At 38.6% G+C, this 25,765-nt stretch overlaps 1 protein-coding gene across 2 annotated transcripts in view; it reads right to left on the bottom strand.

Moving 5' to 3' along the window:
• The window catches only part of slc25a12 (solute carrier family 25 member 12), an 83,724-nt gene that overhangs the window by 4,193 nt on the left and 53,766 nt on the right, over positions 1-25,765 (bottom strand). For both annotated transcript variants that reach the window (XM_073047229.1, XM_073047230.1), the window contains exons 11-17: positions 22,942-23,100; positions 18,150-18,202; positions 15,414-15,494; positions 8,213-8,353; positions 3,956-4,094; positions 2,975-3,133; positions 2,777-2,867 (exon numbers count right to left, since the gene is read on the bottom strand). In XM_073047229.1, coding sequence (XP_072903330.1) covers positions 2,777-2,867; positions 2,975-3,133; positions 3,956-4,094; positions 8,213-8,353; positions 15,414-15,494; positions 18,150-18,202; positions 22,942-23,100 — 823 coding nt within the window. The remainder of the gene's footprint in view (positions 1-2,776; positions 2,868-2,974; positions 3,134-3,955; positions 4,095-8,212; positions 8,354-15,413; positions 15,495-18,149; positions 18,203-22,941; positions 23,101-25,765) is intronic.

Below are 25,765 nucleotides of genomic sequence, written 5' to 3'. Positions count from 1 at the left end.
TCTTCTTTATAGCTGCATCAGTATGTTATGTCCAGGTTAGGTTCTCAGAGATATTCTGGGTTGAGTGGCCCAGTTGGCATTTTGGAATTGGTCCATTCCATCTGCCATTTAAATTTCTGGGTGTTCCCCCCCCCCCCCCAAAAAAAAAAGTTCTCAATGCCATCCTGAGCTCTGCATTTTTGAGTAAACACAGTCTAGAATTCTCATAAATAATGTAGTCAATACATTTTCACAAAAGAGCTTTTGAGGATATCCCTGAATCATTTTGCACAGCTGGAGATCTCTTGCTGGTGCTGGACATCTAAACAATATGCTTTGTCCACTGGAGTCGACTCTAATTTAGACTTCAATGCTGAAGTTTTGGTGCAGTTTAAGGACATTATGGAAGCAGTATTGGTGGTATCTGGTGCTTAGATGCACCTGTTCTAGGTAGACAACAACTCTAACATATAAGTTTTAGAAGGGATCACTGCTACTCAATAGACCTAAACAAAGGTGGCAATAGAAATGTTGCTGCATGGAATGCAAAATTAATGGTCTCAACATTCCAGAATAGCTCTTCTCAGATGGCAGCTAATAGACAACTTCATGACCTCAACTAACTGGACACATTCTGTCTCCATGAGGACTGGGCTGTCTCAACATTGGCCATCTTGCTTCGCTACTAGAAAACACCATGAATTATCTGATGAGATTAAGTGAGCCAAGTGCTAATTAACTAATGCAAACTGGACAAAAGGTCAAGGTATGACCTATGGAAGAATATTTTAAGGGTGAAAAACAATTCCAGTTGAAGTTAGAGACGGAATTGGATGCACTTAAGCTCAGACAGGGTTTGCAGGCCATTATTCCTACAAGCAATACCCAACTTCATGAAGAGCTGTGATGTTTCACTCCTAGATGAGCTTAATGTCTCATGTGCATTTTGAAAGGGAGAATAAAACTACACCTGAGCAAATCCCAGCAGCATCTGATGACTGTGTGAACTCTGTCCTGGAGGCTGGTATCAGAACATCTTTCAAGTTGATGAACCCTTGCAAGGAGTGAGGCCTGATGGTGTTCCTGGTATGATTCTGAAAACCTGTGCCAACCAACTGGCGGGAGTGTTCAAGGACGTCTTCAATCTCTCACCATTGCAGTTGGAGGTTCCCATCTGCTTCAAAAGGGGGACGATCATACCAGTGTATAAGTGCAGAGTGAGCTGCCTCAATGACTATTGCCCAGCAGCATTCGGATCTTCTGTGATAAGTGCTTTGAGAGGTTAGAATCAACTGCTGCCTAAACAAAGACCTGGACCCACTGCAATTTGCCTATAGCCACAGTAGGTCTACAGCTGATGTAATCTCACTTTGCCTTGGATCACCTGGATTAAAGTAATACCTATGTTAGGGTGCTATTAATTGACCACCAATATTAATTGAGTATTCAACACAATCATACTCTCAGTTCTAATCAACAAGCTCCAAAATCCTCCCTCTGCAACTGGCTACATGACTTCCTCACCAGAAGATCACAGTGTGCAGATTGGAAATATCGTCTCACTGACAATCAACACTGGTGCACCTCAAGGATGCTTGCTTAGCCCACTGCCATACTCTCTTTACACCCATAATTTTGTGAATATGCACAGCTCAAATGCATTCTATATATTTGCTGATGACACAACTATTGTTAGCAGAATTTCAGATGGTGACGAGATGGTGTACAGGAGCAAGACAGGCCAGCTGGCTGAGCGGTGTCACAACAACAACCTTGTACTCAGTGTCAGTAAGACCCTGGAACAGATTGTGGAATTCAGGAGGGGAAATTCAAGGGAACACACACCGGTCCTCATTGAAGGAAGAACAGTGGAAAGGGTGAGTAGTTTCAAATTCCTGGTTGTCAACATATTTGAGGATATTTTTTGAGCTCAACATATTGATGCAATTACAAAGAAGGAACGGCAGTGGATGTATTTCATTAAGAGTTTGCGGAAAATTGGTATGTCACCAAAGTCATACACATTTCTAAAGATGTACCATGGAGAGCATTCTAACTGGTTGCATTACTATCTGGTATGGAGAGGCAACTGCAAAGGATTGAAAAATGCTACAAAATGTTGTAAACTTAGCCAGCTTCATTGTGGGCACTAGCCTTCCCTGTGTTCAGGACATCTTCAAATAGCAATGCCTCAAAAAAAGCAACATCCATGATCCAGGACAAGCCCTCTTCTCATCCTACCGTCATATTCTAAATTTGCTTCCTCCATTTCCAAGCCTTTTTCTAGATTGGAAAATGCACAATGCTTCAAGGTGGACAAACAAGTTTCAAAAGGACCAAAAGGCATAGGTATAAGATTACTTGTGACCAAAATAATAGATTGTGTTCATTCTCTGTGCTGGAGGTCCAGCAACTTGTTAATTGCCATGACCTCATACATCTTAAGGTTATTGCTCCCAACAGCTCATTATCCTGAGGGAGACAGGCATCTTCTTCAAAGAATTCCTCAACCTTGATTCATTTATAACAGCTCAGTAAACTGTTTTGACAAGGTGCAACCAGTCCTAACTACCACCAAATATAAACCCTCAGGAGCAAATGTTATCCCTGCTGAAGTTGCAAGTTCTTGGCAGAGAAGAACTTCATACATTAAGAAGCAATGAAAACATTTTACAATTCTGTTTTATGTTATAATGCACGGCAAGTACATTTTATCCAGAAATTTATTTTAAAGATTAGAAATTAAGAAATGGCAAGAAATACTGTATTTTGTGAAGAGGTTTCAAAGCATACTTACATTCCCCCAAAGTCAATATTAAGCCATCTTTGCAAAAGTTCATATGTCACCAGAGTTACACCAAACTGAGGAGAAGACCGACAAACTCGGGCTATGAGAAAAAATGAAAAAGCAATTATAGTTGGCTGTTTGACTAATATATAGGTAGATGTTTACTATTTCAAGACTTGCTTAATTATTTTGATAGCGTATGTATACCTCCTGCTCCCTTCCAAAATGCTCTAGGACCTTCTTCTCTAAAGATCTTTTTGAAACAGTCAATAACACCACTGTAGGTAGTTTGCCCAGCACGAGCTGCTACTTGAAGTCTTGTTTTGATGACATCTGCAGGAGTTACTAATGAAGCAGCTGGAACACCTAAAATAAAATAGAATAACCATGTTATACATACATAGAAACCCTACAGCACAATACAGGCCCTTCGGCCCATAATGCTGTGCTGAACATGTACTTTAGAAATTACCTTGGGTTACCCATAGGCCTCCATAGCCCTCTATTTTTCTAAGCTCCATGTACCTATCCAGGAGCCTCTTAAAAGACCCTGTTGTATCTTATTGTTATAGTGTGTTAATTAACTATGCTCAGTTTTAGTATCTATTTTAATACTAAAATCTAATTATAAAATGTAGACAAAACAAATTCTTAAGCTGACATTATTCAGGTTGACCAAGTAAGAGGTGAAAGCCTTGTGGGACTAATGCCACTGATAACTATATAAATGAAAATGTTTTGAATGTTTCCCCATTTACAAAGGAAAGAACTAGCATTTCAAAAGGACATCATTTGGTATGAAAAGCACCAAAGTACTTCAATAATGTGCTGTCACTACTGGAATTTTTTTACATGGCAGGGGTACCATCCGATAAATGACCCGGCAAAATATTTTAATGATGTTGACAAGAAAAACTGTTGGCTAGGCTAAGAAGGACTCAAGTAGCCTGGAATCAAAAATTGTTAAGCAAATACTGACAAATTTTAATTTAGCAGCAATATTAATCTTGAGTTATCATATTCACTATAAAAAGTCTGAAACACATAGTACATTCTCAAGTTGCTAAACTAAAATGAAAGGTTAAGTACCTGATATTAACAAGTACAATGCAATTCTGATATAGAATACAGAAATGTAATATTAACTCCCAACCTAATTTGAGGTTTGTAGTAGTCTGACATTCTTACCTGCAATAGCACCAGCTGCAAGAAGTTGCAATGCACCCAACCTACCCTGCTCATCTGCAAAGGATAGCTTAGTGTGAGCATAAACAGGAAAGTAGATTGCAGAGAATGGGATATCACGAAGGAAACACGCTTTAGCACCCTATCATAAACAAACAAAAAAAGAAAATCAAGATTTAGGCACAAGCTGCCACTTCTTAGCAAACAAGTAATCGTCAACTAAACATCTTCAAATAAAAATGTTAACCCAATATTAAATGCTAACTTAAATTTCTGGTCTTTAAACCCATGACAACTTGAATTCACAATTAAACAGCATATTTGCATGGTTACTACAGGCCATGCCCAAATTGACTATCAATCAGGGAAACTCTAGTTACACTCACTGGCCCCTTGCGTTCATAGCTTTGGATTTTTTTTTCACCATTTATTTATCCAATTACCTCTTAAAACTACAATGGAACATCTGCAGGCAGTGCATTCCTGATTCCAACCCTATACTGTGCCTTAGATTTTCCTCATGTCACTCTTAATTATCCATTCTATAAACTTAAACAAAAATTAGTTTTATCAGAACACTTAAAGAGGTTCTTACTTCCATATAGGATCACAGTTCCAGAATAGGTGAAGATTGCATCAACAGCACAAATTTTAAATATTGGAGAATAAAATGACAAACTTAGGAGGACATGATTAAGAAGTAATTTAAATATTAATAAATGAGAGCTTAATACTTTTGGAATGAACAAACAAATGAGAGCATGGAAAAGTAGCAAATAGAGAAATATGTGCATCCAAATATTGCAGGTAGATGAAGCCGGAATATGCAGATTAAAAGGCTAACATGGGTTTTATATTTCTTCACTCATGGAGACCTAATGAACATTGGTAAGGACAATGCCCTTTTTGGGAAATTTTGAACCTCCTTTAATGTAAAAAAAAAAGCCACTGAAAACAACAATGATGTACAAATAGACTGATTAAGTTGAAAAACTTGAAATACAGAGATGAATTCCACTAAACCAGAAATCCTAGTGGAGAATTAATGAAAACTTTATTTGCAAGTTTGTGTCACCAACTGAAACCTATCAAAAAATGATTTTTAAATATCCATTACTTAAAAGATATACGAGTGATACTGATATAGTTTAGTGCACTGACCTATACCTTGCGGAGACAAGATGGCAGCTCTCAACATTTCCTCACACCCGGTCTTGGAGCATGACAGACACCAGCCCACCATCTCCTGGACCATTACAGATCTTATCAAATCAAGAGATCTACCCTGCACAGCTTCCAATCTGACAGTGTCCCAATCCTGCACTGTACATTTCTATGTCTTACTCAAGATCCACAAAGGTACTGCCCTGGTAGATCCATTGTTCCTGCCTGCCCCGCTCAACTCTTCATAGCTAGTCCCTCTCCTGTCTCCCCTTGTCCAATTTCTTCCTACCTATATCTAGGACACCTTTTAGGCTCTCCACCATTTTGAGAACTTGCAAAATATTGAATTTGTCAATTTCAGGTAACCCACTCCCCACTGTTCCTTTTGCACCCCCACCAATCCTCCAAGGTCTCTGTTATCTTTTCCATCCCCTCACCTTGTTGATGAGACCCATCACCACCCAATATACCTACTTACCTGTTTTTTCTGTCCTCAGTTCACCTCTCCATCCCCTCATCTATCTAGTTTCATCTGCTCACCATCACTCCCTTATGGATTCCACTCACTCACCAGCTGTTGAGTCAACACACACTTCCCACAGCTGGCTCCATCTACCCATCATCACCATCACCTCCCTCTCATCTGGTTCCACCTATCACCTACCAGCCTCTATCTCACACCTTCCTCCCACCCACCTCTTTACGCTAGTTATCTTCACTTTAACCCTTTACACTGATGTGGGGTATTGACACAAAGTTGGCCACCCCTTTACCTCCAGAGATGCTGCTTGACCCAGAGTTCTTACAGCAATATACAAAAAATGTGGCAGAAACTCAGCGAGTCAGGCAGCATCTATGGAGACAAATGAACAGACATTTTGGACTGAGAAGGAGCTGTGCCGGCAGATGATAGATAAATCCATCAAGAGGGTGAAGGCAGGTAGATGGGGATATGGTATGAGAAGCTAGGAAGAGGTAAAGGGTTGAAATAGAAAGGATCTGATATGAGAGGACAGTAAATCCTGGAATAAAGGGAAAGAAGAGGTGAGGGAGGAAGGTGTAGTTGATGGATAGGTTATGAGGTTAGAGAGGGGAAAAAAGAAGAGGTGAAGGGGCCAGAGGGATTAAGGAAAATCCTCGCAGACTACCAAGGCAGAATATGGTGTTGTTCCTCCAATTTGTATCTAGCTTCAACTCAGAAGATGAGGCTGTGGACAGACATGCCAGTGTAAGAATGGGAAATGGAATTAAAATACCAGGAGATCTTGGCTATTATGGCAGTCAGAGAGAAGGTGCTCAATAAAGTGATCCCCCAATTTGCATCAGATCTCACCAATGTAAAGGAGGCCACACGGGGAGTACCAGATACAATAAATGAAAGAGAGATTCACCTGTGAGCACTGCTTCACCTGCAAGGACTGTTTGGGGCCCTGAATGGTGGTGAAGGAGGTGGTGTAGGGACAGGTGTTAACACTCAGTGAAGTTGCAGGGATAAGAGTCAAGAGAGGTATTGTTTGGGATGACAAGCAGATGAGGGAGTAGTAGAGAAAGTGACTTCTACAGAACGGGGAGGGGAAGATGTGCCTGGTGATGGGATCACACTGAAGATGTCGAAAATTGCAGGGAGTAATTACATAGGTTTAAAACCAACAAAAATTCACTCCTGCCACCACCACACTCTAAACCAGAACCAGATCCATTTATTGGACTTATTTTCTGTACACAATGTCTTGTGGTCTAGCCCCTTCCACTATTTTGATGTTGAAACCCTATGGTTTTTACCTAGCATATTGCTATCCACGTAGAGGCTGCCAAGTTTCTAGCTTTGCAAGCCTTTCCATCTGGATTGCAATTTCCCCACACTGGTACTATGTGTAAAATCAGCAGTTCACTATTCTGTGGACTCCAATCATTCAAAATTTAAGTTACTAAAAATGTGAGAACGGGACAGTGAACATACACATGCAATTTATCCTCTGGATTTCACAGAAACATTAAATGAAACTCACAATGAAAGAAATGCAACATTAATTACCAAAAATATCTCTGTTGGAAAATAAAAAAAATATTTTGATGACCAAAGATAGAAAGGAACAGAAATTTAAAAATGAAATAAAAGCAAACTGAAGAGTAACTCAAACATCAGCAGGTGAATTCCAAAATAATCTAATACTTCAAAGCAGATAGTTTTCTGGTTTACTGACAATAGCAGGAAAATGGCTGAAAGTATCAAAGAGGGCAACAGTTTGCACATCATGTGGGTAAAGCTGATGCTATTCCAGTAGGAAGAACAGAAAACAGTAAAAAAAAAGTATAGTGATGTCTGGGGGTAGCTGGATGTAAAGATGCAAAAAAAGTGTATAGCAATCAATTAGAAATGCAAATGATGTACTGTATTTTACAAAAGACTTGGAATTCAAAAGGTAAGAAAATCTGGATGCAATTATGCAATTACCATGAATAGTGCATATAGCTTTGATCACACAAATTAGGGTGCAGCATCAATTCATTAGAATTACAAAATGAAGAGTTTATGCTATTGGAAAAACATACTGCACATCTGCAGTCTCCACAGGACAGACTTCAGTAGGATGGGACTATAATCAGTGAACTTCATAAGATTCAGAAACCCTTAAGATTCTGAGAGGGACTGGCAAGACGGATGTTAAAATAGTGTTTCCAATGGCTTCTGAGCCTAGAATTAAGATCAGAGGCTCCAGACAAAGAAAAATATGGATCTTTGAAGTTCTCTTTTCAGAGAAATGTGAATGCTCAGTTTATTCAAGCTGAACTTCAGCACACTTTGGGCAATTTAGAGAATCAAGAGAGATGGGAATTAGCTAGAAAGTCAACAAGATAGAAGATCAGCACTGATGAAACTAAGCAGTAGAACATATCTGAGGAGCAATGTAAAGGGATTTTAAATGTGTATTGACTGAATGCTGTGTGCTGGTGAGATATCATCCAATAAATACGTAATAAATAAATTCACAAGTGATAATGAACACTTCAGCTATTATTCTCCAAGTAACTAATAAATTTAAATGTTCGACCACTTGCACGAGGACAGCTATGTTATCACAAAGAACCACCCACCTTGTATAAACCCAGAAATCCAAGGTCACGCATTACAGAAAGTGCACTGACTCTGGGACCAGTGGTAATCTCTCCTGCAACTTGCAATCGAATTTTCACTATTTCCAATGGATTTGTAAAGATTACTTGAGAGCCTCCAGCCTGAGAAAATTAGAAAAAGAATTAGATGTTAAAGCTTGCATTTTACTTTGATTCATTCCAGTTTCCCCATGTTTTATCTTATTAATATATAATTTTACTTAATATATTTTATGACATCCTACTAAACAATATGGAGATAAAATGGTAGAGTTGCCACAGCAGTAGTCAATGCATCATTAATCTTCCCTGTGACTAGATTTCACAAAATGGTGACCAAGAATAAAAGAAAAAAATCTTCATAACACATCCATTTGAAATGAATCATACCAAAAACAATGAGAACAGTAAGATAAACATATTCCAACCAAAGAAGACCCTAGGAGTTGCTGACATCCATTGTTACATCTGAAACTCGTCTTTCAACAGTAATTCAAAGCTAATCTGTGACAATGAAATAACACAATCTTAAAAGGAAGAATCTATTACCGGGTAGATCAGGCAACAGTAGCTGAGCAGAAATTTTCAAAACAGCTAATAAACATATGATAAGGGCAGCAGAGGACAAAAGATTAGTAAGTTGTTTTTCAATCATCACCAACAGTACCTCTAATATTGGACCAAGCATAATTCAAGAAATCAAAGAGATACTGTATAACATAATCAAGAGAGACTAGAGGTACACTGGACTAGTAAAAAAGAGGCGTATTAATTCACAGTATGTATACACGATGGATTTCTACATCAACACATTGAGCAACCAGATGGGAAATGGCTATTTCAGATCTCAAATTGTGTAATGAGAAAGTATGATAAAATTTTACAATGTGTATGAAATCAACACAATACTAAGGTCATAATCTGAACACAAACAGAATTATGAAAGTATGACCAGAGAATTGAGTGTGGCTGAATGAGTAAAACGTTTGACAGTTGACTGAAAATGGCCAACGTTTAAATAAATAACGTATTTTGTAAAATAAAACATATTCCTTAAAAGAATAAAATTCAAAGCAGTAAAGCGGCTCATGGCAACAGAAAGATAGTGTTCAAATTTAGAGCCATGTAGAATATGCCAGAAAAATCAGTAACCCAGAGGATTGGCAGCATTTTAGAACTCAGCTAAAGGAAACTAAGTAATTAACTTAAAATCATATGGCAAAAAACAGAATGTGAAAATAAACTGGCAATTAAAAAAAGACCTTCCCTAGGTATGTAAAAGGAAGTCTATTGAGGGTAAATGTGGCTCCCTTATGCAGGAGAATTTAGCATGATAAATAAGGAAACTACACAGGAATTAAGCAAACACTTTGTTTCTGTTTTTGTGGAAAACTACAAACCTGCCAGAAATATAGTAGAAAGAGTCCAGCAAGGTTGAAAATCTGAAGGAATAAATAGTTAAAAAGACTAAAAGCTGAAGAACGTGATGAACTGCAGCCTAGAGCTTTCAAAGAGGTACTAAACATTCTGGTTATAATCCTCCAAAGTCTGATAAATTCTGGAAATATTCCAGCAGACTGGAGACCAGATACATATCCTATTTCAGAGAGAGAAACCTTAATGTCAGTGGTGGGGAAGTGCCAGAATAGAAAATAAAGGATGTAATAACAGAACACCTTGCAAAGAATAATAATATTAGAACACAGAATAGTACAGCACAGTACAAGCCCTTCAGCCTACGAAGTGGTGCCACCCTTTTAACCTACTCCAAGATCAATCTAACACTGCCCTCCCACAGAGCTCTCCATTTTTCATCCGTATGCCTAAGAGTCTGTTAAATGTCCCTAATGTATCTGCCCCTGAGGAGCTTGCCATACATTCACCACTTTGTGTAAAAAGAAACACCTCTGAAATTCCCCCTATGCTTTCCTCTAATCACCATAAAATTATACCCTCTTGTATTAGCCTTTTCCACCCTAGGAAAAAGATGTTGGTCAGCCATTCTATCAAAGCCTCTTATCATCTTATACATCTCTATCAAGTCACCTTTCCTCCGAAGAAAAAAAAACTCTAGCTTGATCAACCTTTTCTCATATTACATCTGCTCTAATCCAGGCAGTATCATGGTAAAATTACTTTGCATCCTCTCTGAAGATTCCTTATCTTTTTTATAATAAGGTAACCAGAACCAAACATGATACTCACAAAGTGTGGTATTGCCAGAGTTTTATGGAGCTGCATCATTACCTCATGGCTTTTGAACTCAATCCCCCGACTAGTGAAGGTCAACACACCATACACCTTTTTAACCACTTGATCAACTTGTGCGGCAACTTTAAGGGACATGGACCCAAAGATCCCTCTGTTACTCCACACTGCTAAGGATCCTGCCATTAAGTAACTCTGTATTCTGTCTTCCAAGATGTAGCTCTTCAGTTTTCCATAAGACACAGGAGCAGAACTAGACCATTCAGCCCATCAAGCCAATTCCACCATCCTATCATGGATGACCTATCCCTATTGACTCCATTCTCCTGCATTCTCCCTGTAACCTTTGACACCCTGACTAATCAAGAACCTATCAACCTCCACTTTAACTATAACCAATGACTTGGCCTACACAATGGGTCATGGAATGGATTCCACAGATTCACTCACCTCTGGCTAAAGAAGTTCCTCATCTCTGTTCTAAGTGGACAGCCTTCTATTCTGTGCTCAACCCTTAGGTCCTAGACTCCCCCATCATAGGAAACATCTGCTCAACATCCACCTTATCTAGGCCATTCAATATTTGATAGGTTTATCTTCGTATCATCAGTAAACTCGGCCACAAACCATCAATTGCAGATTGAATGCCATCTGTCAATTTTCTGCCCAGTTCTGATTCCTATCAATGTCCCACTGTAACCTACAACAACCTCTAAACTATCCATAACATCAAATACCTTGTGTCATTTATAATCTTACTAACCCACCCTTCCACTTCCTCATTCAAGTCATTTATAAAAATCACAAAGAGCAGAGGTCTCAGAACAGATTGAGCAGAGTCAACATAGATTTATTAAGCAAAAATTATTTGACTTACCTACTGTAATTTTTTTGGGGGGGAGGGTGGCGAGGGGGGGGCATAAAGAATATGTAGGCATGCTGGAAGGTTGGCCTTACATGTGTCATGCGAAATTTGAGTAAGTGCAGTGTTATATTTGGTGTAGGAAAATAAAAACTGGATATATCTAACAACTAGTAATTTATATGACTAGTGCACATCAAGACTGGAGGTAACAATTGCTGCTGAAAACATTTTTTCCATCAAATTGTTTTTTCAAGTCTATTCAGGAATTAATAGTTTGAGCACACAGGTGTATCTTCTTGGCACAGATGATATAGTTCTCAAACTATCTAACCTTTTATTATTTAGAGCAGCAATTCTCTCAATCAGTGAGAGTTTAAATTCATCTCTAATGAAAGTGTTTGACTTTTCTTCACAGCTACCTTTTTATATGTGTGAGGGAATGTTTTCTTGAGTATTTCCTTTAAGATCAAGCAAAACAGGAGATTGGATGGCAGAATTTATTTGTGTAGCCCTGGCGACAGTCAAATCCACGAGTAAAAAAGTCACAGTTTGCGCACTGACCACTCCGTGAATTTGTCCTCAAGGAAGATCTTGATTATTAAGCATTACTGATACTATCAGTGAGATAATGGAGATAAATGAAGCAAAATGCACTCAGTGGCCACTTTATTAGGTACCTCCTAAAAGTAGCAACAAAGCTAGACAGGCTGACGAAGAAAGGCACGTGGTGTGTTTGCCTCCATTAGCCAAGGCTTCAAATACGAAAATTGGAACGTCATGTTATACAATATGGCTGGCTGCAGGTTACCGGCGGAGTTCCACAGGGGTTGATGTTGGGATCGCTGCTTTTTACAATGTATGTCAATGATTTGGACAATGGGATTAATGGATTTGTTGCTAAATTTGCTGATGATACAAAGATAGGTGGAGGAGCAGGTAGTGTTGAGGGAACAGAGAGACTGCAAAGAGACTTAGACAGTTTAAGGGAATGGGCAAAGAAGTAAAAAAAAATGAATACAATGTTGAAAAGTGTATGGTCACGCACTTTGGTGGAAGAAATAAACGGGCAGACTATTATTTAGATGGGGAGAGAATTCAAAATGCAGGGATGCAAAGGGTCTTGGGAGTCCTTGTGCAGGATACCCTAATGGTTAATCTTCAGGTTAAGTCGGTGGTGAAGAAGACGATTGCAATGTAGGCATTCATTTCTAGAGGTATAGATGTGACGTTGAGGCTCTATAAGGCACTTGTGAGACCACACGAGTATTGTGTGCAGTTTTGGGCTCCTTATTTTAGAAAGGACATACTGACATTGGAGAAGGTTCAGAGAGGATTCACGAGAATGATTCCAGGAATGAAAGGGCGACCATATGAGGACTGTCTGGCAGCTTTTGGCTTGTATTTCCTGGAGTTCAGGAGAATGAGGGGGGTATCTCATAAAAGCATTCCGAATGTTAAAAGGCCTGAACAGATTAGATATGGCAAAGTTATTTCCCATGGTAGGGGTGTCTAGGACAAGACGGCACGACTTCAGGATTGAAGGACGTCCATTTAGAACAGAGATGCGGAGAAATTACTTTAGTCAAGAGTGGTAAATCTGTGGAATTTGTTGCCACAAGCGGCTGTGGAGGCCAAGTTATTGGGTGTATTTAAGGCATAAATAGATAGGTTCTTGATTAGCCGGGGCATCAAAGGGTATGGGGAGAAGGCAGAGGAGTGGGGATGACTGGAAAATTTGGATCAACCCATGATTAAATGGTGGAGCAGACTCGATGGGTGAAATTACCTACTTTTGCTCCTATATCTTATGGTCTTATGAAAATATGACTGTGAGCAGTTTGGTTGCCACACTACAGGAATGATGAGATTTAGTTAGAGAGAATGTAGAAGGTATTCATACAGATGTTGCTTGGAATAGAGGGCTTTACGTTACAAGAAGAGATTGGATAAGATGCAGGAAGACATAATAGGTACATCAAATTATGAGAGGCAATGATAGGGTTAATGGAGTGTGTTCTTGATGGTAGCATTGTCGAAAACTAGAAGGTTTAAAGGGAATCATTTTTATGCAAGGACTAATTGGTAGGTGGAATGAGCTGCTACAGGCAACAATATTGGTATCTGGACACATAATTGAATGAGTGAGGATATGACATTAATGTAGGTAAGTGACATTGATGCAGATAGATATGATGGTGAGCAAAGATATAGTGAACTGTACAGTGGACTGAAGAGCTTGCTTCTATACTGTATAACTCTGACTTTTCACAGCAGGTAAAATGCAAAATTAAGTTAGAGGATTATGCAGGCTGTCACCAGGTTAAAAAAAAGTTCAATTTTTACATGTTTAATTTTGAGTGTTAGTCAAAAAACAATTAAAAATTACTCGATGCGGTAACCACACCTCCACCGTATTGTTGTGAATGGTATCAAAAACATGTAAAAACTCATAAGAATAATTACGCTAAGTGGAGAGAGGACACTATCTTCCATTTGTAGGAAAGAATATATGTATGAACAACACTTCTGAACTTACTATTTTTTGAGCTTGTTCATATGTAGGGTTTCAAACATTAGCCTTCATAACTTGGGACACTTTCTGCTGCTTGATAGCACGTTATTTATAGCAAATTTGACTGACCCCAGAGGAAAATATTTTACTCTGAACCAATTTTGAAAAGATAGAATCATTCAGAAGGAGCAAAACTGAATAACTGAAGAGTCATATGCAATTAAACAGTCTGGAAAACACTGAAAAATAATTTTGCAACAATGGGGCAGGAGAAATTAAATTTATTTTCTAGCATGAAAAATGCTGGTATTTAGTTTCCCACAGGTGGCTTGCTGGAAGAAAGCAGGATGTGCAGCTGGGATGACGAGAATGTATTCCTTTAAGCTGGTTATTTTCAGCTGTGGAGCTACGGAAATTGCTGCTGAGTGTCAGGGTGGAGCCATTCATGTACACCAGTTTCACATGAGGAAGCTTATTACTAATCCCAAGGTTTGTTGTTTAAAGCAGCATCAGGGATGGGAGAATTGACTAGAAATAGAGCCCAGATAACTGCCTTGTAAATCACATATGAGGACTCTAGATGAGAGGCAGACCAACCGCAGGATTGGAACCAACTTCAGGGTGAATCATGTTGGCATGGACGCACACACAACATCAATGAAGCCCTTAAATATCAAGAACAGGGACAACAGACATTGGCAGTACACTCAGAATAAAATCACCAGGAAGCATCATCTGATTCTGCTCTGATCACAGGAAACTTACTGAAGGAAAAAGATAAATAAAAAGGAAAGCAAAAAGAGAGGGAAATTTGTTGTACACTTAGATGTAGGTGTGTCAGGTAAAGCAATGTGAATTGGTTTGCTGAATTAGATTTATATCCAAATTAAAACTCCAGTTTATGTTGACACATGAATTTAAAAATGTTTCTATCCTCAGTTTTAATAATTTAACAGACAATATGCTTAACAAAAGCCCATTGTAATTCTTTTGCTAGCTTTACATAGCAGTTTATAAGCAGAAACATTCAACTTTAACTCAAGTCGAGTAAAGTCACTTTTATTGTCATTTTGACCATAACTGCTGGTACAGTACATAGTAAAAATGAGATGTTTTTTCAGGACCATGGTGTTACATGGCACAGTACAAAAACTAGACTGAACTACGTAAAAAAAACACAGAAAAAAACTACACTAGACTACAGACCTACCCAGGACTGCGTAAAGTGCACAAAACAGTGCAGGCATTACAACAAATAATAAACAAGACAATAGGGCAGTAAGTTGTCAGTCCAGGCTCTGGGTATTGAGGAGTCTGATAGCTTGGGGGAAGAAACTGTTACATAGTCTAGTCGTGAGAGCCCGAATGCTTCGGTGCCTTTTCCCAGACGGCAGGAGGGAGAAGAGTTTGTATGAGGGGGGCATGGGTCCTTCATAATGCTGTTTGCTTTGCGGATGTAGCGTGTAGTGTAAATGTCAGTAATATTAAAAACATACATCACTAATTTCCCAGTTCATCAGAATAACTTATAGGTTCCAAAATTATAATATTCTAAATACACATTATAGAAATGTAAAATAATCATATACAATACTTACACAGCCACCAGCCAAGATTTCTGCAAGTACAGGAATTGAGCCATCTCTTTGTGTGAACTTGTCTCTCACAAAATCATTTACCTGTTTAAGGGGAAAATGGGCAATAAGAAGTATTGCTTATAGGACATGCATTCATGCAAGATGACAAACTTTTAATTAAAAAATAAGTTCCCTGTCTGTCTCCTCCTTTACCAAGCCTCCCAGCACAACCTGTGCTGAACCCACTTATCAAAATATGAAAATCCACTATAATTTCCCTCATATTACCTTCTTCCAAAAATCAATGAGACGAAAGGTTGCTACTCATTGGCTGTGTTTCTATTAACACAAAGGCCCATTGCTTTGCGTGGTTTAAATTCCAAACTGGTGCAATGAAATATTTTTCTTTTCAAGTTGTTTATTTCACAAATTGAAAAGTGGACAAAAAGCAATATCAAAAAGATAAATAACTAAACTGAGCATTTTTATAACCTTTCAGGAAACATGCAATTAGCAAACCGGAACACCCACAGCAACTGACATTACAGGCACAAAATCATGGAATTGCATGGTACAGAAGCCATTTAACCCAAAGGGGCCAAAAATAAACTCAAGCAAGAAAGGATTTCTCTCTGGTTTGTATGTGACTTTTAAAATGAATTGGATTGTGCAAATGATGAAAATACAGGCTACACTATTCTCTGGGTTATACGCTAGTCTTTTTTTAAAAAACCATTTAAGTATTTACATTGACACAATGGAATTTGCCTCTTTCTGGATGAAGGAGCTTACAGAATAAATGCATCATATCTAAAGTTTTAAATTCAATTCCAGACTATAATTATAACGAATTTAAGATGAACTTTAGTATCAGAAACCCAGGTTCAATCGTAACCTTGGGTGTGCCGCCTTTGTGAAAATTGCACATTCTTAATGTGACCCTATGTTTCCCCAAGTAATTAATTGGAGTGTGGTGAAAATAAACTTAAGAGTATAAATGTGGAATTAGTGTAAATGATAGCTGGCATGGACCTGGTGGGCTGAAGGGCCTGTTTCTGTGCTGTAACTTCCACTATAACTTTAAAACACAAAGCTCTCCAAGAGTTCCACAACCATCTGAACAGTATATATCCAAACATTCAATTTACAATGGAGAAGAATGGTTGCCTCCCTTTGCTGGACATTCTAATACGTCAGAAACTGGACAGTAGCCTCGGACATGGCACCTATCGGAAACTCTCTCTCATTGCTTATACCTCAACAATAACAGCACCATCATGCCTCCCAGTGCGAAGTTTATTTCGGACCCAGAGTCTCCCCAAGGACGATTACACACGACGTTTCTAAAGAATGGCTACAAGGTGTAGGAAATCAATCGGGCCTTTAAAAGGGCTGACCAAAGAAACCAGGAAACTTAACTTAAACCCATCGCTACTACCTGTCTTCCCTGTATTTCTACGGCTTCTGGAAGGATCGCCAGGATCCTGAAGAAATATCCACAAACCTGTAAGGAAGCTTAAGTCACAGCTTATGCAGGTCAAAGATGACCTGGGACTCAAGACAGCTGGCATTACAGGATTCCCTGTGAAGGCAGAGTAGTGCATATGGGCCAGATGGGGTGCACGGATGAAACAGACATCAAGGAGCACAGGAGGTGCCTCTGTTTGAGTTACCTGGAGAAATCACTGGTGGCAGAACATTGCATTCACAATGGCCATAGGATCGACTTCAATGGCACAAAACTAATGTGCTGCACTAATGGCTTTTGAGACCACCTGGTAAAAGAAGCCATTGAAATAAAAATAAAGGAAAAGAATTCTGTCATCGAAATGTCAATTATAATCGATATTTGTACCTGGCTGGAAGCCAGAGAAGCTTTTATTCATCATATACGCCAGGAAAGCACTGGATCCTTATTTCTAAAGTTATTCAAAAATTAACACTGTGCAAGCAATTATAAGCAGCCAAAGACATTTAAGGGTCCCATTCTCTAAAATGAGGTTCTGTGCAGCTGTCCTATGTTAGGCTAAAGGTTGGATAGGATTTCAACAACCTGAAGTGAGAGGTGATGTTGCTGATGGGAAGGTGGCATGAGGAGAGGGCAAAGTTGCAACTTGTAAAAGATGAGCAAACCACAGAAGTCACACAAAGGGAACACTTGGAGGCATCCTGCCAGGAACTGATAACTCTATTATGACTTTTGAGGAGAGCTCTTTATTTTGAAACATTTCTTATAATCTAATTCAAACATTACAATCTGGAACACATGTTCATAAAATCCTATTTGAGCTTTCAAAATTTCTACAGCTACAAAGATACCTAATTAGTGATTTAAAAACAAATGCACAATATATTAGAATAAGTCCCATAAGTTAAGAAGTGTTACAAAAAATTATCATATCATCTCTTTACAGGTTCAATGGGAATAAATTGGATATGGGCAATGGAAGAAAGAAGTTTAGCATGCACTAGGTGATAATCAACAATCATGCTCTTTGGCTATTTTCACTCGGAACATTTTATGAGCTATTTACATAACGATAATACAGAAAGCATAATTAGCTTTGCTTTTGAAAAGTCAAATGCAAGTAGCACTATATATTCCTATGTACAAGCAAGACCTACATAACAATGGAGAAACTCAAATTACCTTACAGGATCTAATAAAGTTGTAGAATTCCTAGTTATTGTATTATGATGCAAACAACAAATAAAAACAAGACAAAACAAAGAATTAAATACAAAATAAACACTTACAGTAAGTTTAATGGCTTTTTCCGGAGCAACACCCAACAACTGTGGTAAAAGACCTAAGGGTAGAGACATACATCATAAAACCAATTGATAATAATGGAGAATGAACAGTATTTGTAAAAGTCTTAATTTTAAGATTGGAGCTGCCTCAGACTATTGTTGTAATTGCACAGGTTATACAAATCAAATCATTTTTTATTTTCCTTATTGCAAGGCTTTATACAAATCTGATGACTCTATTATTGAAAACTCAGGTCCAAAAGCAAATTTGAATTACTTTAACTGTGCTATGGATAAACAATTATCAAGTCTCATATTATCCCTGATGTCTACCTCAATTCAGTTGACTATAGAAAATATCAATAAATTTAGATAACAAGTATAGCTATATGACAAGCGAAAAGACAGCAAGGGATAAAATTTGTCCTCTTAAAGATCAGTGTGGTCATCTATGCTTGGAGACAAAAGAGATAGGGAGCTCAAATGACTTTTTTTTTTACCTTTTGTATTTACTCAGGCAATACACATAGACTATTGAACTGAGGCAAAAGAGTAACGAGGTCATGGATTGTATCTAATTATGGAAGAGGAGGTGCATCCTATCTTGAGGTAAATATACGCAAGGTGCATAAATCCTCAGGGCTTGATGAGGTGTCCATAAGACATAAGAGCAGAATTAGGCCATTCAGCCCACTGAGTCTGCTCTGCCATTCTATCATGGGTGATTTATTATCCCTCCCAACATCCTTCTCCTGCCTTCTTCCTGTAACTTTTGACACCCTTAATCAAGAATCTCCACTTGACTATACCAAATGACTTGGTCTCCATCTATGGCAATGAATTCCACAGATTCACTACCCTCTGGCTAAAGAAACTCTTCCTGTGAAAGGCTAGTGTAGGAATTGCAGGGGTTCTGGCAGAAATATTTAAAACATCCTTAGCCACAGAGGAAGTGCTAGATTGAAATAAAAAGATTAGCTTTATTTGTCATATGTATATTGAAACATAGAGTGAAATGTGTAGTTTACATCAAGTCAAATCAAATCAGGAGGACTGTGCTAGGGGCAGCCCTCACGTGTCACCACACTCCCAGCACCAATATAGCAAGCCCACAACTCACTTAGCCTAACTGTACAGCTATGGAATGTGTGGGGAAATCAGAGCACCCAAGAGGAAACCCACACAGTCACACACAGAACGTACAGACTCTTTAGAGAGAGCAGCAGGTATTGAACCCGGATCAATGATCGCAAGTGCTGTAATGTGAATGTGTTCATTGCTACACTATCGTGCTGCCCTATTGAAAACTTTTAGATGTCAGTTAGCAACTCTAATTTCTTTCATAAACAGTGTCAACAACTGCTCTTAGCTGAGAATCAGATGCAAGATTTACATGGAACCTTGCTCCAGTAAGTTATGGCTCTTTGATTAATTGCAGCTTTGATTAATTTCTGCTATCAAAGGGATGTGCTATGAAAAGATGTTGAATAGAATGGCCTGTATTTCTTGGTTTAAAATAAAATAAGAGGCAAAATTATGGAAACGTAAGTTTCTTAATAGGCTTTGATCTGCTAGTTGAAGAGGTGATGAATGGAAGTTGGCCACTTAGGATTGTGATTGGTGGTTGTTTGGAAATCTCTGCTTCAAATGGCTATGTAAATTTAGATGAGTAGTCTGTGAAATCACTTTAGAATTCTAGAGACAGGATAGGAGAGAGATGTAGAATTTTAATCGCTATCTTATTATAATTAGGCACTATTCGGCCCACCTCTATCATCACTCCTTACTGCTATCCAAGTAAGGTTCCTGGGGTATTTAAGGCTGAAGAATGGGTTTGTCTGTAGCAGTCTCAGGCACTCAAGAAGTTCAGGCATTTATGTAGACCTGCCACAAGTCCATTGATAACTCTTTTTTTCTGAACAATTTACACACAAAGAACAAATGACAGTAATCCAATTAGGTGGCTTTTGGATGAAGCTTACTGCAATCAAACCAATTGTCCTTGGAATAGCATAAATAAAATTGTTGCACTGCTACTGCTAAATAAGTAAGCAACTTGCCAATAGAGATGTTGCCAAGTCACTTTTTGTTTAGCAGTAGCAATGAAACAGTTTTATTTTGAATTGAGGGCCTATCACTAAACTCCATTAGATCCTGCTGAACAGACCTTGCTTTGCCCGTTATAGTGGAAATAAAAACTACCTCCTATTCCCTTGTTCTTCATGAAGACGCAATTATACACATTAATCATATTCAAGAAAATGTCCAGTCAACATAGAGACAGAAAGAAGATAAAAATGCTTAGAACAGCAAGTCTCAAAATACAGCATAGGATGCTGGCCTTTGGCCTACACTGTCTGTGCTGACCCTGATGCCAATTTAAACTAACCACATTTGCCCACATATGGTCTGTACCCCTCAATCCCCTACCTGTTCATGTGACTATTTAAATGCCTCAAACATGCCTCTCATATCTCCCACAGCACTTTCCAGGCACTTACTGCTGTGTGAAAAAAAATTTGCCTCACAAATCTTTAAACTTCTCTCTCTCACATCAAATCTATGCTCTTTGGCAGTTGAGGTTGCCAAAGTTCTGATATTAGCTGCCTTGGTAAATGAACATGATATTATTTTCAAAGTTACAAAGTCATGAAGAAACAAGTTCATCAACTTAAAACAAAAAAAAATTACACCAAAATTTTATAACAGCCAGCTCTGACAGAACATCTCCTGGTGACTAATATGATGGTGTTCTACCTCTATGAAGCACCAATTCTGTTTAGCATGTGCATTTTTATCACTTATGTGATAAGATTAAGAAAGGAACAAGGAGGACTCAAGTAAAGTCACATTAACCAAATTAACAGTAAAACTTAATGAATCGCTGCAATATTTCCCTATGCAGCAAGCCTGCTTTTTTATATAAATGCTGCACATAAATGGACACTTTGGCCACCATATCTGTCCCTTTTGCTCATTTACTCTAACCCCATAAGACTATTCTTCTGCACCTTCTTCTTCTATTTACACATCTGTCTAAGCGCCTCTGTAATATAGTATATGTAATCAATTCCACTACCTCCTCTGGTAAAACATTCTAGATATTAACCATTCTCAGTATAAGAAAATCCTATCCCTCAGATCCCCTTTAAAACTCCTTCCTTGCATCTTAAACTTATGACCTCTTGATTTTGATACCTCTCCCATGGAAAAACGTTTTTGACTTTCTACCCTACCTATGCCTCTCATACATCTATCAGGTCACCCCTCAATCTACTTCACTCCCAGAAAAACAAGACAAGCCTATCCAATCCCTTCCCATAACTAAAGTCCTCCAATCCAGGAACCATCTTGGTGAATCTCTGCCTTCTTTCAAATGCAATCATATCCTTCCCTGTCGTGTGACAACCAGAAATAAATATAATACTTCAAGTGTGACCTAACCAGTGTTTTGGTCTTTACTTGTTTAATGATGTCTGCCAGTGAACCTGATCTGCTTTTGAAAACAAAACGGTCAAGTGATTTTTGCTGCTACTCAGCCAATGCAGACAATACCTGTGGCTGCCAGTCAAAGGTTCTCAGTTATAGCTGAACGTGCTCAGATAACTATCAGTGCAACAATTAATTAAATAACCCATCACTGAGTGGCATTCTTTCCTTCATTTGAGCATACAACTAAGGCCATGCATCCCAATTTATCATGTTGCTGATTTATTTTTCTCCAAATGAAACAACTGTGGTCTTGGCAAAATACCTGCTGATCTACTCAAATGAAGGGACACTTCGACTACAGTATCATGGTTACCTTAATAATGGCAAATGTTTTAAAAAATTTTTTAACCTCATTGGCACAATTGAGTTATTTTAATGCCCTGATTTGGCAAAAACAACAGTTATCTGCATCGCTTGAAAGCATCTTGTTAAGGGGCTGACTTGGGACAGAACAAGACAATGCATATTAGACTCAAGTTGCATATATCTACTTTATCCAGTGAAGATAAATTTGAATCATAATGAGACTGAAAAAAAAAACTTTTAATATGTGGTAACAATTTGAGTTATATTCTTGTTTATTACAACACTTTTTAAATGTTGCTTTTTCAGTCTCATTATGATTCAGTTATCTTTACTGGATAAAGCAGATTTATGGAACTTGAGTCTAATATGCATGGTGTTGTTCTGTCCCATGCCAGTCCCTTACAAGATACTTCTAAGTGATTCGGATAACTTTTGTTTTTGGTGAATCATGCTATTCCCTGAATTCTAACTTTTAGAAGATACCCAACTCTGTTACTGTAGCTAATAAGTAGCTTTTAGAGAGCTACATAAACGTGCAGGGAGTAGAGGGATATGGATCAAGTGCAGACAGAAGTGATTAGTTTTTTATCATCACTTTCTATATGCCCCTTTTTTATTCGCCTGCATTTTCATCAATTGCCTCCCCCAGTCTTCTCCACTGGCTGATTCTCTAACTGTAATATTACACTAGGCATCATTTACAGTGGTCAATTAACTTCCCAACCAGTAAACGTTTCTGAGATATGGAAGAAGGCTGCAGCACCTGGAGGAATCCCAATTAGTAAAAGGGAAAAATGGGCAAACTCCACATAGACAGCACTGAGGAAAAGCATCAAACGCAGGTTTGCAAAGTTGTGAAGTAGAAACCCTACGTGTTGTGCACACAGAGTATGAACTTAGGATCAAATACTTCAAATACCTTCTCATTCTGACAAAGAAATAGTAAAGCTTCATACTCAGTAAACCAGATAGTTGCATAACTCCACTACAGACCTACCTCTATAAAGGCCAAAAACTCCCTCATAACGCACAACTTTCTGGAAACAGTCAAAACTATTTTTGTACATCAGTTCTCCAATGAAGGATCCTGTAGAGCGCTGGTTCTGCATTCGTGTCTTCACTAAATCAATAGGATAAACTGCAGTTGCTCCCACCGCTGCAAAAGAGATAAAGGCCAAAGTAAGTTTAATAACAGTACTAAATGCCACTATTTAAATATTATCCCTACCTACAATGCCCATGTTTACAGCAAGTAACTTTTTACAATAGTTTTCCATGATTATAGAAACTAATTACAAAGTGGTAACCTGGGTATCACCAGCAAGGCTAACATTTAATTCATCTCTATCTTCCCTTGAATTGAGTAGCTCAACAGGCTATTTCAAAGGGCACTTGTGTGAACAAGACTGGTGGCACTGAAGACACACATAGATGAGTCCATGCAAGGACAGCAGATTTCCTTCCCCAAAAGCCATTAAGGAAACAGATGGGCATTTACAAATCTAGTAGTTTCATTTTAATTTCAATATTAGTAACTGAATTTATATTCAGCAGTTTAGATATGAACTCAGTTTTCTAGATTATTAGTTCAGCCCCTGGATTACTGATCAGCTCATTTAACTGTTGGGCCATGCCCATATTTTTGCAAGATATTAAGTGCAGCAACTATTTTGAGCAACTCAATAAATTTACTGCATTTTTTGAAGAGATATTTCCAGTTACTTACTCTTTACACTCAAATTTATATACTTGTCATTTGAAATTGCTGCAAGGCAAACTTTAGCGTTAGTTCTTCATATACATTGTAAACTAACTAATTTCAAGCCTCCTAAACTACAACAAACACCTTTGAAAAAAGAAAATTTTAGGTAATATGTAATACGACAGCAAGGCACATACTTAATTGCTAGCACTATTTTGTGTAGTTTTAGTAAATGAGTTACATGCTGCTAGCTTTAACCCAACTGGATTTACTTAATAGCTTTCAATTACACACTAAATTCCTTGCAGTGTGTCTTGGGCAACGAAGACTTTGTCCAATAGTGGCAATGTGTCCGTTTTAAACTATGCAGGCTGTACAGGCATAAACAAATATACTCTGTCTTGAAAAATTATTCAGTCCCCCAACCCTTTGATCACATAAATGAGTATTACAACTAGGGATTTTGATCAATTTAACTGAGAATTCTTAATTGTGAATCCAATGCTCCTATTTTCATAGTACAGCCAAAAGAAAACAGGGAAAATTGTAAAACTAAAAATTCAAAAACTTAAATGTCAGCACTTCAAAAGTATTCATCCCCCTTTGCTCAGTACTTAGTTGAACTACCTCTTGCCTCTACCATACTTTACATTAGGAATGGTGTTCCTTGACCGATGTGCAGTATTAGACTTATACCATATATGTACTGCTTTAAAGGCTCCAAGGGTAGCCATAGCCGAAGGGTGGTGGGGACAAGCTCCCACTGCTAAACAAATGCTCTTCATGCCATGTGTCTCAAACAGCCTCTGACAACCAAGTCCAACTCCTGGCCTTCATGTGTGGCATAGTTCTTATGCCTGGCGGAGCTGTTCTCACTGACAGGAGAAGTGGCAAAGGTGGACCATTGGCGCCTTAAAACCAGCTGCTCCAGGCATTTGGGGCTCATTAACCACCGATGGTAGCTCATCTAGGAGAGGGAAAACTCCGATTTCAAACCTCCGCTGCCTTGCGGTTATATCCACTCACGGGAAAGGCTTTAGGAGTAAACCCCAAGGAAAAATCCGGAGTTGGAGTCCCAAAGGCGGCTGACTGCTGTACCCAGCACCAGCACGGCAACTCCTGCGATGCTGCTGGCACCAAACTGTATCGACTTTCGTCGTTCCTTATGACCTGTCATCAGCATGGAGAGGGGGGGATCCCACTGCATAGGCAAACAGACTGATCTCCATGTCAACTTTGCCCTGGCTTGCGCCCTGGAGAAGCCACTCTCAGTGACTACCAAAGGCACAACACCCATGGTCAACCACGACCAACAGAGGCCACACACACTGCTTAAAAAAAAGCATATCCTTGCCCATAAAGATATTGCAAAGCATCACTTAGAAGATACTGTAAAGATGTGGAAGAAGGTTTTATCGTCAGATGAGACTAAAGTGGAACTTTTTGGCCTCAATACTAAGCTGTACTTGTAGGGTAAATCTAATACTGTTCATCAGCCAAGTAACACTATCTCTATTGTAAAGCATCATGCTCTGGGGATGCTTTTCAGCAGCCGGGACTGGAAATCTGGTCAAGATTGATGGGAAGATGAACGCTGCTAAATAAAGAGAGATCTTGGGTAAAAACCTGCTTGCCTCTGCCAGAAAGCTTAATCTGGAGAGGAAGTTCATCTTTTTGCAGGACAATGACCCAAAGCACACTGTGCAAGAGGAAGAAAAATAATAACAGGTATTGCTGCATTCTTTACAAGAATTAACAAAATTGCACTACTAAATCTTGGTAAGGACCAACAGCAGTGCTGCTAAGATCAAAATACGGTCTCCAAACAGGTACAACACTCTTTAGTTCAGTTACTGGGATCAAATTTATCTCTGAATAACAGTACTGCAACCTTGCATCAACAAAGAAGCAAACACCAGCTACTTGTACTGTAGCCTCCTTTGACCTTCCTGTAATTGCTACCATTTCTTGGCTGTGACACTTGCCCTTGCAGGTCTCCTGCCAAAGTTAAAATGCTACACTAATGTCAGTTAAACACCAGACAAACACCTTAATATGCAAATTCTATCCTGCAGGAATGATGACCAACTTCAATCCAGTAAACATAAAATGCAATCTT

This window comes from Hemitrygon akajei, chromosome 5 (assembly GCF_048418815.1).
Source record: "Hemitrygon akajei chromosome 5, sHemAka1.3, whole genome shotgun sequence".
NCBI classification, from domain to species: Eukaryota; Metazoa; Chordata; class Chondrichthyes; order Myliobatiformes; family Dasyatidae; genus Hemitrygon; species Hemitrygon akajei.
The sequence above is the reverse complement of the archived record's forward strand: the minus strand, read 5'-3'. Positions and strand labels throughout refer to the sequence as shown.